At 43.9% G+C, this 15,645-nt stretch overlaps 1 protein-coding gene across 3 annotated transcripts in view; it reads right to left on the reverse strand.

The window, feature by feature from the left end:
• Positions 1-15,645, reverse strand: part of CAMK1D (calcium/calmodulin dependent protein kinase ID) — a 206,940-nt gene that overhangs the window by 13,271 nt on the left and 178,024 nt on the right. For all 3 annotated transcript variants that reach the window (XM_021530986.3, XM_021530985.3, XM_021530987.3), the window contains exons 7-8: positions 8,691-8,803; positions 6,964-7,042 (exon numbers count right to left, since the gene is read on the reverse strand). In XM_021530986.3, coding sequence (XP_021386661.1) covers positions 6,964-7,042; positions 8,691-8,803 — 192 coding nt within the window. The remainder of the gene's footprint in view (positions 1-6,963; positions 7,043-8,690; positions 8,804-15,645) is intronic.

Here is a 15,645-nt window from a genome sequence, read left to right on the forward strand (position 1 = left end):
TGTGGGCAGGAAGGAGCAGGGCTCACCCAGCTGGGAAGGACCCTGTCTCACTGCCACTGCCATGGAGCCTCTGCCTCAAGCAGACAGAAGAGCTGGGCAAAGCACAGCTCCCAAGTGGCACCTGGCTTCTTCTCTTGGCTCCCTGTGCTGTTGATAGAGAAAGGGAGGCATTTGGCTGAAAACTGGATGATCTTCAGATCTTGCTTTGAAGATGATGCCTTCTGACCACCTTTCCCACTGACAGCAAGGCAAGTTGGATTTCCTGGATTTCCCACTGGGGCCAGGTGACCAAAATTTTTGTGAGGCACTATCTGGTTTATCACGTTCACTGTTCCATCCTCTGTCCTGCACAGTGAATATTGCCAGGCTCAGCACAGACCCTGATGGATCCCAAGCAGTCCACACTCCCAGACAGGTCCTAGCAGAGTTTCCTGGTGGGAGTGTAAACTTCATGACTAGTTAGAGTCACTCCAAAACATCATGAGCACTCTGCTCTGTCCAAGAACACCTCCTTGCACTTGCAAGACACATTTTTCCACCGAAGCTTATGATGCATTTTGCTTTACAAACAAGTTGGTTAACAAACTCTATAAGAACAGATCTTTTTGCCCACCTGTCAAATCTTATTTTGGAAACATAGATAGAAAAAGTTCTTGAGGCATGATGCCCTTGCAAGCTCTTCCAGAAGATTGTTCTTGCCAATTTCCACAAGGATTTGAAAATACATTTTTGTAATATGAAGCTTTTGATCTGACATGTAGCTCCAATAAAGGCTATTTTTGTATTATTATTATTTTTAGTTTAGGGATCATTTTCTGCAATGCTGGTGGTTTCAATAAGAAACTGCTGGTTCCAATAGTTCACAAACTGCCTTCTACCACCCCTAACTCTATGTTCACTATGCAATTCTTGTAATTCCAGGAACAAAGTCTTGGTATTTGGGTTTTTTCCAGATAGGCAGAAGAATATTTGTTTACTTCACAAGGGGATGGAAAGACATCCTGTGAAGCCCTCAGATGCTACAGCAGTGGAACCATCCTACATCTTAGGTCTCTTCAGCAACATTAGCACCTTGCAGATGATAGTTTCTAATCAGAGCAAAATAAGAGCACTGCTGGGGCTAATTTAGTGCAGCAGGAGCTGTTCAAACACGTGCTGCTATGCTGAATGGTGTGGCTCAGAATGCAGCCTCAGCTGCCAAAGCTGGGAGTGGGATTGTTCTCCAAGACGCCTTTGAAGAACTACCCTGTTAATCCTGGGATGCTGTAACATGAGCACTGTGCTTTCAGGCTGTATTTTGCACTTGGAGGGTTTTGTAACTTTTATGAAATACTCATGGTATTATAGTGTTTATAGTATAGTTTTACTTCTAGGAAAACAAGAGCAGTGTTATCATCCCTTCGCTGTTGGTGCTTTGGTGGAGATGTGGGGGTTTCAGGACATGAAGAGGTGGAGGTGAGCAGGGAGAAGTCACATGTTTTGTATTCTCAGCTGGTAGATATGGAAAATGAGATATGCTTTGGGCACACATATCTACTCTGTGGTGGCCATCATGAGCATCCTCACATCTATATCAAATGTATTTAATAATGAACTTTAGTTCCCTTACTGAGAAGAGAAAGAATGAACTTAATAGATACTGGTTTTAGTGCATTTATGATTTCCCTTCCACATTTTCCTAACTCTTCAAGTCCACAGACTATAAACGATCTTGTTTTTCCTTTTAGGACAAAAATAACTTAGTATCTTTCTTTTTTTCTTTCTTTCTTCCTCCCTCTCTAGCATAACATATACTTTCCCTCTAGAAATCAGCTCCATTTTCATTGAGAAACTGCAATCAACTTGCGCTAATCAGGCTGATGGTTATCTAGTCCTGAACAATAGCTTCTGGCTTTGTAGTTAACTTTGAAATTAACTATGTCAGCTCTGAAGTTTTTTTTTATACCAACTGTTCTACTTGGACCAATAAAAGACATTGCTTCTACCTACCACACACACACACAAAAATAAAATTAAACAAATCAGAATAGTACATCATCTGTTACCCTGTTGAGCATCACCCAGAACCAAGCAAGGACTGATTAGTCTAAGTGAGACCTGGATTTTCTATCAGCATTCCCATTTTTGCAGCACCTGAAAGCAGCTGCATCCTCACAATGCTTTGAGGAGCTTCCTGTTGAAGCTGGTTTTACATCCAGTTGTAAATAGGTAAGTGTCTCAATGCACAGAATTGGATACCAAGAGACCAAGAATGATGGCTCCCCATCCCAAACACATCCACTGAAGCTAAGGAGGGTATTTCTCATGAATAACCATAACAGAAATCTAATCCTGCACATGAGAGGAATCTATTCTAATGATCAAATATTATTTCATAGTATTTAATTTATTTTAGCTTTTCTAGCTGACTTCAAACTTATCACACCAATTTATCTGACCATACCACTTCTAAGCTTTGAGAGGAACCTTCAACAAAGACAAAACCAGCAAATTTCCTTTTGGACAGTTCTTCATTAGCATGCTACAAGCAAATGCCTCTCTCATCCTCCCTGCCCACAATGGCAGGCAGAGCCTTTCATCTACCACTATTTTCTGAACCTTCCTCCTGAAGGCAGCCAACTCAAATGCTGTGCTGGCCAAAAAGTGCTTGGAAATACATCTGAGTATGATGACAGGAAACATGGAGTTAGCTGTAATGGATAATGCTGAGAGATCATAACTCTTCTATATGTATGCTCACACACATCCATGCATGTATATAAGTATACACACACTGTATCAGTGGTGCTCCAAAATAAATAGAGTGTGGGGATGAACTCGATAAGAGTTTGATTTAATGTTGTAAACATCAGCAATTCCCTTCAGGAAGGCCTTTTCACACTTCAAACAATATTGTCTGAGAACTGAGCTCTTTGTAAACCATGTCCTTTCCCCGGGTGGAAATTATTATCTGGCTTGTGCTCTCTGGCACATAATAAACACTTGGGGTCATGGTCACAATTTGCAGAGGCTCAGTCCTTGCCAGAGCTTTGTGATTCCTCAGTGTAGGCGTGGCTGGGCACATCCCAAGGATCCTCTCTCCCTTGGCACAAGCAGTGGGGAAAGGCCAGGACCACACTCCCACCTGCAGACACTGGGGTCTAACTGGTGCCACAAGCTCCTTCTCCCTTCTACAGCCGATGTATTAACATATGGAGGCAATTAATCTATCATCCTTTAATTTAGATGTCCCAAATTGCCTTTGATGCCATAAGTGCCTTCAGTGCACAGCTTTAAATCCCATTTAAATTCACTTGGTTAATGCATGATGGAGTAAATAAATTCATGACAGCCCTTCTAACTTCTGTATTAGCTTCCTGACTGCTGGACTTTGTCCTCACCCTCTGAGCATTGTTTTCTTTCCCTCTGATCCAAGCCTGGAGGATGAATTTGGCTCCGAATGACTTAGTTTGACCTGATGGGGAGCACACTTGGGTAATCCTTGTAAGTCCCTTCCACCTCAGGATATTCTATGTTTCTATAAGTCTACAGCTGGAATAAACAGGTCCTCAGGTTTCTGCAGCTCACCCCTAACCACTGCAGACTGAGCCACTGCCCTAAACAGGATGTGGGCTCTGACGTGGCAATATATTTAATAAACTTAATTGCTGTCTTTAATATGAGCCAGGGAAACATTAAAATGTATCAAGCTGCAGCAAAATCACCCCATTCTTTTGTTACCTTCATTTTCCATGTCCTTTCTGAAAAGTCACAGTGGGAAAAGCTAAGCAGAACATTGCACCTTTGCAACACCCCATAAACAGTGCAAACCTCACTGAAAGATACATTATAAAACAAATAACTTTTCCAGTGGAAAGCGTAAGTCACCTGTATATTAAACTGGAGAAATCTGTATAAATGGACACGCAGGGGTGGAGTCATTATACCAACAAGTCTCACATTTTGTACTGTTTCTGCTATCATACTTCACTGCAATTATTAGCCTCCTTTTCTGCCAGCTCTGAGTTTAACACACCATCCCCCTACCAAGGCCATTTGATTATAAATAGCAAGACATCACATAAATGCAGGCATGTGGCGAGCAGATACACTGCAGAAAAGTGGGCCATTGGGAAGAAGTATTGACTTTTTTTAGGGTCTGATCCTGTGCAAACATTTATTCATGCAAATAGCTGCCTATTCTGGAGCAGTTTCCCAAAATTCAAAGATATTATTAACCTTAAAGGCACAAATGTAATATCTTGCAAGATCCAGTTCCTGCAAGCCCTGTTTGGAAGGTTTTAATGAAAACACAGTGATTAAAATAAAAGGTGTGTTTTAGAATCAGTTTGTTCTTCACAAATACTACATATTGAAACAAAAAAATCTCATGGCGAGATAGCCATGTCATGCAGAGTTAACTACTTTCAGCACAATCAGAGTATACAAAATGTGCTAATTATTCATAATTTGATAGATTTCTTCCTAATTTGGGAACATCTCAATGATCTGATACTGCACAGGAAGACTTCACAGGAGGAAGAAAAAGGGAAAACTGGAAAATGTTACTACATGGAGCCATCTCACCATATATATATTAATTATCTACCATTTGCACAGCGACAGTGACCCAGGGAGGCCTGTGTTCTGCTGGTCAAACAGGGAGACAACCCCCAACTCTCACTGAAGTCTGGCAAAACTCCCATTAGCCTCAGTGGAATCAGAATTTCACTTCATGAGCGCTCTAGGGTTCAGAGATGCTTCTCCAGTTATGTTGCTTGTGCAGACAAGAAAAAATACCTTTTATGAGATGTCATCAAGGGCTGCTTGCAGTGCAAGCACTCTGCAAAAGGATATAATTTATGGGACCACTTCAGCCTGCTCTGATCATCTCTTCCTTCCCACTAAGCCAACAGCTTTAGGTACCTCTGTGCTGATAACACACAAAGATGTCTCTTGGCACTATGGAAGGTGATGTAGCCAGGGGGGATGTGTGCTGAGAAATCCATGCTCATCTGAAAAGGGGGTGTGGGATGATACAAAAGCTGTGGTAGCCCCTCTCTGCTGGCTGCACATGTGCACCTCTGTCTCCAGCTGCTGCAACACTGAATGCAACCATGAGAGAGAGGAACTCAGGCCTGAAGCTGCTGGGAACTTAAATATGTCCAGGCTGAGAGAAGGATACAGCTGACCACTGAGGCAAAGCACAGAACTCTCTTCCTACTCCACTGAAAAAGCCTTCCCTCCCTTCCAGGAGAAGGAAAGGATGCCACTGCCACAGATGTAATGGCTAGAATGAGAAAAGAAACAGTAAAACCCTCACTATTTCCTGACATAAGGAATCTGGGTGGAAAATGCTCCTTGAGCAATGCTTTGGCAAAAGGAGATCTTATCACTAACTCCAAAATAACATCTGGGTGAGCAGCCATGGTTACCCAAAAAGTAATCTATCACTACAGGATCAAAAAAAAAAAAATCACTGCACAGCTCTGCAGAGAGGTCCATAACTGCAGTGTCCATGTTACAGAAGCTCGTCAGAGCAAGGGGGAATGAGACATGGAGTTGTTCATGAGCACACTGGAGAGGACAGAGGCAGGTCTGAAGCCATAGCTTTGGAAACCTCCATGCTTTTGCTTTTTGTCCTGTAACCCCCTGGCATGTATTGTTGCTGTGTCAAAGGGAGGTGGATTCAGGGTCTGCATGCCAACACGGTGAATATTTTAGCCTCCCTTCTGCTGTGCCATTTGCATGTCTGACATTTCAAAGGTTGACCCTGAGTTGTGGTAGGAACCATGTCAGAACCTGAAGTCTTGAAAATGAACCACTGGATGGCAAAGTCAGCCTGGCAGAAGAAGACCCCCTGCCACAGAAATAGGGGAAAACCTTTTTTGGGGGGTTGTTTTTAAGTGGAAGATTAGATTATGTGGAAAATAGTACGAATTATGTAGCAGTCTGTGAGTTTCCATTGGCCCTTGGCCATGACATGCAAAAGAAAAAAACAAAACCACACAAAAAAAGGAATGAAAACACTTTTTATCATTTTGTTCCTTTCAGAGGGCCCAGAAGCTGTGTGTGTTACAAGTGCCACGTTTCTTTGTTGCACTCCAGCCACCAACACAGATGTATCAGGGCCAGAAGCTGAATGCTTACATTTTGTGTATCTTGGATGTAAGGCTTTGGAAAATCTGTCTCTGAGTTGTACAAATGGTCACCTCACTCCCTGCTGGGAGATGCATTCTCATTATTTATTTTGTATTTCTAATCCTGACTTGTTTAATTTCCTGAGGCTCAGGTCAGTCTCATTTAGAACCAGTTTTGGATTTTTTTTTTCATCTCTCAAAAGTGGGATTTCATGTCTCAAATTTCCTTTTTGTCACACAGACAATGCAAAAGGAAGTGGCATTTGGGGCAATGGTGATAGTATAAAAACAGAGTGCAATGCACACCTGGGGTGAAAATGTCATGCTATTAACTCTTTTCTGTTGCAGCTATTGTAACATCAAAAATAATACTTTACCTTGCTTATATAACGTCCCCTAACCTAAAGGAGTTAGATCCAGAGCCCATGTGAGGGTGCAGCTGGAAATGTGGGATGATGCTCTCAGTCAGGGCTGGTCAAAAGTACATGAGTCACCCTTGCTCCAGCTCCACAAACCTTGGGAATGTTGATGAAGTCACTCATATGCAAAGGCATCATTGAACTCAAAGCACTTTAATCATTTTGGCACATCCCACTGCTGCACTACAGTCAACATACATAATTCAGCATGTTACTAATCCTTACACAGGTTGGTGCATGAAATTAAACTCCATTGCAGTTTTCCAGGAAAATCTAGAGGACAAAGGCAGGGATTGTAAGAATAAAAGCACAGAGTTATGTAGTAGAGGTTAGTACAATATGTGACAGAAAAATAATTTCCATGCAGGAATGTAAAAAGGTTCTCTATGTCCTGAGGATTTCTCAGAGCACTGAGTGCTGCTTACCAAGGGTGCCGTGCTGCTTGCTCACAGGTGTATCTTTTATTAGGGTCCTTCTCCATCAAATTCCGAATGAAGTCTTTAGCTGCCAAAAAAGGAGAAAATGATTGAAAGCAATAGAGTTGATGCTATATTCAACAGCACTTGATCAGGCTACCAATTGCCATCTGGCCACAGCACAAGAAAAGAGCCCTGGGTAATCTGTCATTTATTAGTATAGATAGAACTGAAGTAACTTAGGAACAAATCCAACCTATTTAGTGTACCTGAAGGTATCTACTCCTGCAGGTATATCTAGGAGTGGGATGGATATTTCAGAGTCAGCACAGTCTATCTCTGCCAGCCCTAGGGTCCCTGGTCAGCCACGTGCTGCATCATCTTAGTGGTCAGAATGTGGCCACACGCCCTGGCTGTGCTGGTCAGCTGAGTGGAGAGGGAGGAGGTGAGATGCCACAGTAAGAGGAACTTCACATTGCTCATTCCAAGCAGTCACACACATGAACAGCTGTGAGGACATGTTGCCTGTTCAATAGGAATTCAGCAAGGAAAATGAACTCCCTGGAGCAGGAGGCAGTGTGTTTTTAATCGACATTATAATGGAAGGAACGGGGACTGCAGCGTGGCGTGCATCCAGCAGTTTCAGGACAGTGTAGCTGAAGGAGCCACAGCAAAGCCAAATATGGCAGGAAAATCTTTGTGCTGATTTAGGTGATGGACTTTCCCCCACAAGGCAGAAGGGTCTGCCAACAGACCTTCATATTTTCTCTGAAAATACTTATTAGTTTAAAAAAAACTTCTCATCACATATATTTTTGAGTAATCCATCATAATGATATCTGGATTGAAGATGTAAGCAGCATAAAATGTTGCTTTGTGTGGAGATAAGAGAATATATAATCATCTTTATAATAAAAACACTCAATTTTTATCTCCCCTGCCTCAATCAGTAGCACTAATAAATCAGAAAACTGTATTGATAGAGATATTTTTACATGATGGAATATTCCTAGAATTCATTTCTTCTTCTGCATGAATTTTCCTGGGTTGGACAGAGCAAGGACACTGATCTTGGGTGACCTCTTGGAGACTAAACAGTGATGCCTGTGCAGTGCTGCATGTCCCCTGCTGTCACCCCTAGACACAGACTCAGGCTGGAGCCAGAAGCCCTTAGGAACATCTGCCTGTAACACATTTGGGGTATCTGCCCCTCTGCCAGGCTGACTGGAGCAGGGACAGGTGGGTACTGTGGGTTAAATATCTCCTGCACTGGGTGGAGAACATCCACCCACATGGACAGTCCTTCCAGTTTCTGGAACTGCTTACCTGCCTCATTTGAAAGCCATTAATTTCTTGTTTTTGCTGCACTGACTGAGGACTTGCTTTGGAGCCAAACTCATTTGTCACCTTATTACTAATGACACATTAACAATCTGCTTTTCATTCAGACACAATGAAGAAATTAAGCTGCTTTTTCTTCTTGGGACAGTCTTCTGCCATTTTTATCTGCTGTTTGAACTATGTTTTAGTGCTTTTTGTGTGACTGACAGACCTAATTTGTCTCCTGCAGAAACAAACTCCCATGAATATTTGAGCCAAAAGAAATGCACATTCCCACTGGTTAAAAGGACCTCTGCACATGATAGAGGGTGCATTTTCATGCCCAGAGGGGGATGCATGCAATAGGCACAGATGCATGCATGGCTGTTGCAATTTAAAGAGCAGTAGCTACTTACCAGACTCGGAGATGTCGTCCCAGTAAGGAGAGTCAAACTCATACTCTGCCTTAAGGATCTGCTCAAAGAGTTTGGAGTCGTTTTCATCATAGAAAGGGGGATATCCACAGAGCCTGATGGAGAACAGGAAAAGAGAGAGGTGACCACTGGTCCCATCTCTGTCCAGAAAGTAAGAATGAGGGAAGGAGAAGGAGAAACTCTCACTTAAGGCTTGCCCCAGTACGTTTTCACGGAGGCAAGTGCTACCATGAGAGAAGTTTCTTCAGGGACATGTAAAGCAACTTCTGAAGATTGGCAATGCCCTGGACAAAGTGGAATTCTGCCTGGAATCCTGGTGCTGTTGACCTCATGCTGACTCATGAAGATATCTTGGCCTCTCTCTGCATGCTTTTGAGTGTTTAACCAGAGGAATAGTTTAATTACACAGACATGACCCCTGTCATCCTCTCCTGTACCAGTGCTAAGAGGAGATTTCATGAGCTAAACCCTACATCCACAGAGCATCAGTGCCTCTAATCCCTCAGCACATCCATAAGACCTGGTGCAAAGCAGGACAAGGAGCCCTGCAGAGCTTTCAGGCAGAGGGCAAAATGCATCTGCAGGATGTGCTGGGCTCTGTGTCCCCAGGCACAGTGAGGAGGAGGCCCAGGAGCCCATGCACCTCTGCAGCAGAGCTTGCATGGGCTGCACATGGACCTGCTGCTGCTGCAGACACAGGGAGAGCCTTCTCCCTTTCTCACTCCTGCAAGTGATTTTGCTGACCACATCCAATTGCCTGCCTTGCCTGAGGCCAACACCAGTCCTGTCCTGGTTTTCAGTGTTTCTAGTCAGACTTCTCAGAAAACCTAGCCCAGGACAAGCAGGACAGTGAACATTATTTGCCTAATTTGAGCTCATACATTCAGGGTGCACCCTCCCAGTGCTGCAGGAGCAGGACATCCACGATGCTGAGGCAGGGCTGGATGTGGGAAAGCACATCTAGCACTGCATTAAGCAAGTGCAGTGATAGAACTCGTGTGTCAGAGATCCCTCACAGCCAGCTGGTGCTGCAGGCAGGATTCTGTCCCATTCTGCACAGACATGCCAGCACAGACAACCCTTCTTCAAGCTTTAACACCAGTGTTGCAAAGTGCCACATTTACCTCTGAGGCTGGCCCAAGGTTTTAGCAAAACCATCCTGCTCACAGCTAAACAGCCCCTCCTGCCTCTGTGTAGAGATTATACATTTTTTATCTCTTATCACTGGTCTGTGGTCTAAATCATTCTTTCACATACTTTGCTGGTATTGAAATGATGTTTTTCCTACATTATTTTTAACTCTAAGTCAACCAACCTCAATAAAGCGTTTAATTGGAGAATTGGAGAGAGCCAGCCATTACAAACAGACTGTAGATCTAGCTCAGAAACAGCAGCAGAGCAAAGGCAGGGGGAAACTGCAAGAAATGAAATACTTGAGTTATAAATAACCCAAAGCCAGAAGGCTGCCCTGGAGGTTATTTGAACCAACTCAACACTTGAGGGTGAAAGGGGCAATGTTTTTGTTAGCTCTGAAGAGCCAGTGTGCTTGATAAATAATTTAAATATTGAGATGTTGATCTGCATCACATCCACACTGACCCAGGGGAACTCTACTGAAATTTGCAGCATGATTATGAGCCTGCTGTGGTTCAGATGGACCAGAAATCTCTCTTTATCTCAGAGAGCAGATGAGCCAGTCCTCATTTGTGTCCCACTGGCTGACTGCTGTTACCAAACCGCTGAGATAACCTCATGCCAGGCAAGCCTGTATGTCCAGAGCAGGACTGTGCACCTACTTGATGGGCACATGCTTGTGTGTGGGGCTGGGTGCTCCTGTTGGAAACCCTGTTGTGCAGGTGGTGTATGAGAAGGGTCCCTAAAAATGCTAAACTTAAGCAAATGCCAAAAAGCCACTATGTATACAGACAACAGAGGAAAACATCTGGTATCTTAATGAAGAAACTGGATCCACAATCAGTGTCCAGCTCTACTGGTACCTGTGAAGAGCTTATAAATTACTTCTTTTAGTGTAATAATTATCAGTCCTCACATCCCACAGTCTTGGGATGGGATGCACATGAACTCCTGATTTGTGTGCATTCAAAACTGATTTTCTCCTTCCTCCTCTTTTGTCACAACCCTCAAGACTTTAGGTGCTTTACTGAGGGGAAATGATGGAGCTGACAACACCAGCACTGCAACTGGTGGGATGAGCACTGGGGTAGAGACACCCAGGTTGGAGAAAAAGAAAAAGGAAAGAAAAAAAAGAAGAAAGAAAAAAGAAGAAAAGAAAATTAAAAATACCCCAAAAAAATAAAGAAACCCCACTTAAAGCCATTGCTTTGTCCCCTCCTCCCTGACTCAGGGGACTGCGCTTAAGAAGCCTGACAGCCCTTCATTAATTTCTTGCCTTCCTCAGCACTTTCCTTAGACAAACCCAAAGTGCTCCAATAAAGCATTTTAAGGCAAGCAGACAGTGCTGTGCATGCTGAGGCACTGGCAGGCTGCTTTGGAGAGAGAAATAACTCTCTGCAAATGTGCACTGTACTAATTACCTTGGCAAAAGTACAAGAGCACAAGTTGGGGCTGCTGATTTATACACACTTGTGGCAGCAAAAGGTAAGAGCAAACTGCTCAGCAGCACAGAGCTGGAGGGCAGCAACCCTGCAAGGGGGAGCACAGAGACATGAGGCTCAGCAAGAGCTCCAGCCTCTCCAGAGCCTTTCAGTCCAGCTCTGCATGCCTGGAGTATTTACACATCTGGGAAAGCAGCCTCTGTGTCCAGCAGGTCACTGCAGCCCCTGCTGATGCACAAGGAGAGGCAGGGTGATGCAGGAGGGCACCAGAACTGCCAGGAGCTGGGCACAGGGCAGAAAACAGCCTCTTCTGGCACAGCTTTTCCCTTGCTAGGAAGAAGCTGAGAAGTGTTAGTTGCTACTACAGGTCATGGGCAGGGAGATTTCCCCAAAATCAGCCCTCGCCTGAGAGCTGGGTGAGCCCAGGGCAAGGGCTGATCCTGGCTTGGCCAAGGATGGGATAAACATCCTACAAAGGGGGATGCAAGGATGTTCCTCTGGGAGGCAAATCAATGAGGATTACACCAGAAAGGTGAGAAGGGAGCAAGCCCTGTAGGTCAGAAGAGGTAGTATGTGGGAAGGGAACATTGGGGCATCCTGGCACAGGGATGAGAGCCAAAATACAGGTATTTTATGTACAGCCTTGCTGTCCTTTCCCTTAAAAAGAGCTTAGGAAGACATGGAAGTTTTAATGTTACTTAAGGTTTAACATTATTGGATTTGCAGAAGGGATGGGAAAGCTCAGCAAATCAGCCTCTCTTGCAGTTTATGGCTGGACTTCCAGCAACTGGGCCATTTTCCAAAGTCCATAATGAGTTTTTTGGTTAATTCTTACAAAACCAACATCCCACTGACTTCATTTCCATCTGGTAGGACATTTCTGTGTGAATAAAATGACCTCACTATCAGAGGTTCTGCTGCTTTACTTCAGATATGCAGAAATGCAAAAATAACCACTCTGTCTTCGATGTGAAAAAATCCTGCACTGTCCTGGGGGAGTTTCAGGCAGCTATTAGTTGTCATCATTTTCTTGCAGTTTCACCAAATAAAAGGTTTTCAGAATTATTTAGCAACCTTATCACATAAGCAACAGATTTCCCCCTAAACTCCTATTCCCAGTCTTGCCTTAAAAATAATGAGATGCAGATAAGAAAAACACAGGTGGATGTACAAGAGAAAGATATTGCCAGAAGTTATTTCTAGCAATGATTCCTGAGAGCACAAGAGGAATAGCAGGAACATCTTGCCTTCACCAAGCAGAGAAAGCAAACCCCTGCAAGATCCCATTACATACTGGGGAGGGGGGGGGATACTAAAAGCTAAATAACTCATTCACATTGTCAGTGTCCAGTCTGTAACACAAGAGGCCCCAGGGTTAGTTTTACAAGCAATTTTACAGTTAGATTAGAACAAAGAATTCAGTAGCTGCTCAAAGACCTGAGATGTATGGTGTGGGAAGTCATCCAAGTGTTATTTATAGGGATAAAGACATGTATTTCTTCTGAATATTTTGGGAACAGTCCTTCATATTGGCTGACACTGGTGTCCCCACAAAACTGTGGACAAGGACATATCAGCATAGGGAATCACAGACAAATTAAGAAGCAAGCAACAAGGAACAATCATTTAGGGCTGTTTTCCCAATGTTAGCTGAGTTTTCCTGAGTAACCCAAAATGCCTGTGTCCTCTGCCACCACTGTTTCTCCTTCCAGTGCTGAACAAGTAAGTTATTCCTCATTTTTTGCTTAGGCTTGTGTGTCATGCAAATCAGGAAAGATGACTGACCACTTTTTCCCAATGGATGACTCCTAGGATGATGGTGGAAACTTCTTTTGGCATAATATACTTTGCACTGTCCCTGGTTAATCCTTCCATACAAACTTCACTGATGATTAATGCACATCTATTTGAAAATCAAAAGCAGCTCAGCAGCAAAGTGTTAAAGTATGATGCAGGATTTATCTCCAGACAGGTAATTGTTTATAAACAATAACAAACCAGTAACTCACTGTCCAAACAGTGAATGGAAACGGAAGAAAATTTAAGACAAAATGTGTTTGACCTATTGCAGATGACTATGAATAACCACGAGCTGAGGCACAACATTTTGTGCCCCCAGGTTATTTTCCAGCTTCAAAACATTATTTTCTATTTTTTGCATCAATTAACCTAATCTTCTCTAGAAAAGGTATGCATGTGATCAGTATTTTAGTTCCCCAAGCTTTTATAATCCTTTATCTGACCCAGAAAGGCCCCAAATGCAGCTGCTGGGAATCCAGTGAAGTCTCTTGCTCTTCTTATGCTTTATATTTTAAAGCTGGACACATTATCAAAACTACCTTGTGATAAGTGGAAGGCTGAGCCCAACAGTGAGGCTGTTTCAAATTGAGAAATGCTGCAACTGGAATAACAGGAAATTTCAGGCTCTAAAATTAGTTTTTGTGAATAATGATTTCTCATGCAAAACAGGTTTTGATAAAAACTCCACTGGTGGGGCCTCTGCAATCTGGCTGTCATTAAGGAGAAGCATTAGAGACTGGCACTGAAACAGAATTGTTCTTTCCCAAGACATCCTTGCATATCATGGAAACAAATATTTCTCTACAGCATTGGTGCCACAGAAACAGTTTGTTCTTCCAGTGTCATAAACTGAGAGCTCTCAAGTGAGACTGAGCTTGGGTCTGGAGGCACTCAAACCAATTGCAGAAATATTAACTCAAAGCATCTTTAATTTATGCCTGACTTCTGTGCTGGTTTCCCTTGAGTTTCCATCTCCTTAAATGACAATAGTCTACCCAGAGTGGCAGTGAGGATCTGTGGGAGAGGTGAGGAGATGAAGCAGGATGTTGTGCTTGGGTTGCCATATGCAAAAATGCATCTCCAGCTGGTTCAGGCATGTGCAAGTAGTTCCAGCTGTGCTGATTGTGGAGCTGGAAATGGCATGGGTGCAGCTACATGTTTGAGCTAATAACTCCTGCTCAGGGCAGGTTTAACTCCCAGCATTTCACCAGGTCCTTGAGCTGCTGGTCCTTGTGGCATCTCAGTGCCATGTCACACTAGGAGCCCCCGCTGGCACTGCTGAGGCCACCAACCTACGTGTTAAACCCGTGCCCATCACTGGCAGTATCAGACACACCACCAGGGGTAATTCCCCCCAGCATAGGGAAGGACCCTCCTCCTCCCTCTCTTTTTACTGTATTCCAGACATTCACTTTCTTAAGACATTTGCAACTTCTGGCTATTCCTGGAAGCAAGGATGACATCCAGCCCAAATTAGGACACGTGAGATGTGGGCTGGGTTTCTAAGATCCCATTGCACTCAGCAGAGATGGGGGCAAGGGAGGCTGGAGAGTGATGTAAATGTACCACAAAGCAGATGAATCCATGCTGTGGATTCAAGCAGGGCTCTGAGCAGGGAGCAGGGTGTGATCCAGTCACCCCAGCACGAGCATCTGGTGCTACTTGACGTGGTCCATGGTCTGGGGCTGGATGCATCTGCCTCTCCAGATGGAAGGCCTCTGCAATGTGTTACATTTTCCAAATCCATGTGGCTGCCCTGGACCCCCCAACATGGCACTAAATGTGCAAGTTTAGGCAGCTGAACAGCCCACCCTGGTGAAATGGCTGCTTGCATCCATTCAGGCTGGGTTGAGATACCCAGTGACTCTGAAGTGCACAGGGCCCCTGATGCTATGGACTGTGGGGGGCTAACCAAAGGGAGCCCAGGAGTGCTGCTGACTGCTACAGGGGTTGAAGGATGTGGCTTACACATTGAAAGAGCTGGTTTGGTCTCAGACCCAATCCCACCCAAGCTGTAACAATCTGGCAAAGACATTAACAGACTCCTTCTACAGCAATGCATTATTGCCACTTATTTGGGCTGTACAAAATACAAATCAAGACCTTATTACCTGAAGCATAGAAACCCTGAAAAGGTTTCCTTGTCCTGCAAACAGGAATTCATAGAGGCTCATTCTTACTGAGATGATTTAAGCCTTCTGGGCTGGGAATTCCCTGTATAGCAAACAGGGAATTTAAATTTGAGGAGTGTGCATGCCTTGCCCGACAAGCAGAGCACATGCTGATTTGGAAAACAGAGCAGGAAACAGAGCTGAAACTTGCAGAAAGAGCAGCTTTGCTTAGAAAGGGAGAAAGATTATGGAGGAGATTAAAATATTCCACCTGTTGAAGAAGTGTTCATAAAGTGGATGTGGAGGACACTTTGCTTAGCACTGTCTCACCCCTATTCCCCAGCAAGATCCATGAAAGCAACAAGTGGAATAAGACCACAGCTCTGCCAGCACAAAAGACTTCTGGTGCATGAGCCATTGACACATGGGACTGACAACCTGGAGGAAGGC

This window comes from Lonchura striata, chromosome 5 (assembly GCF_046129695.1).
Source record: "Lonchura striata isolate bLonStr1 chromosome 5, bLonStr1.mat, whole genome shotgun sequence".
In the NCBI taxonomy this organism is placed as follows: domain Eukaryota; kingdom Metazoa; phylum Chordata; class Aves; order Passeriformes; family Estrildidae; genus Lonchura; species Lonchura striata.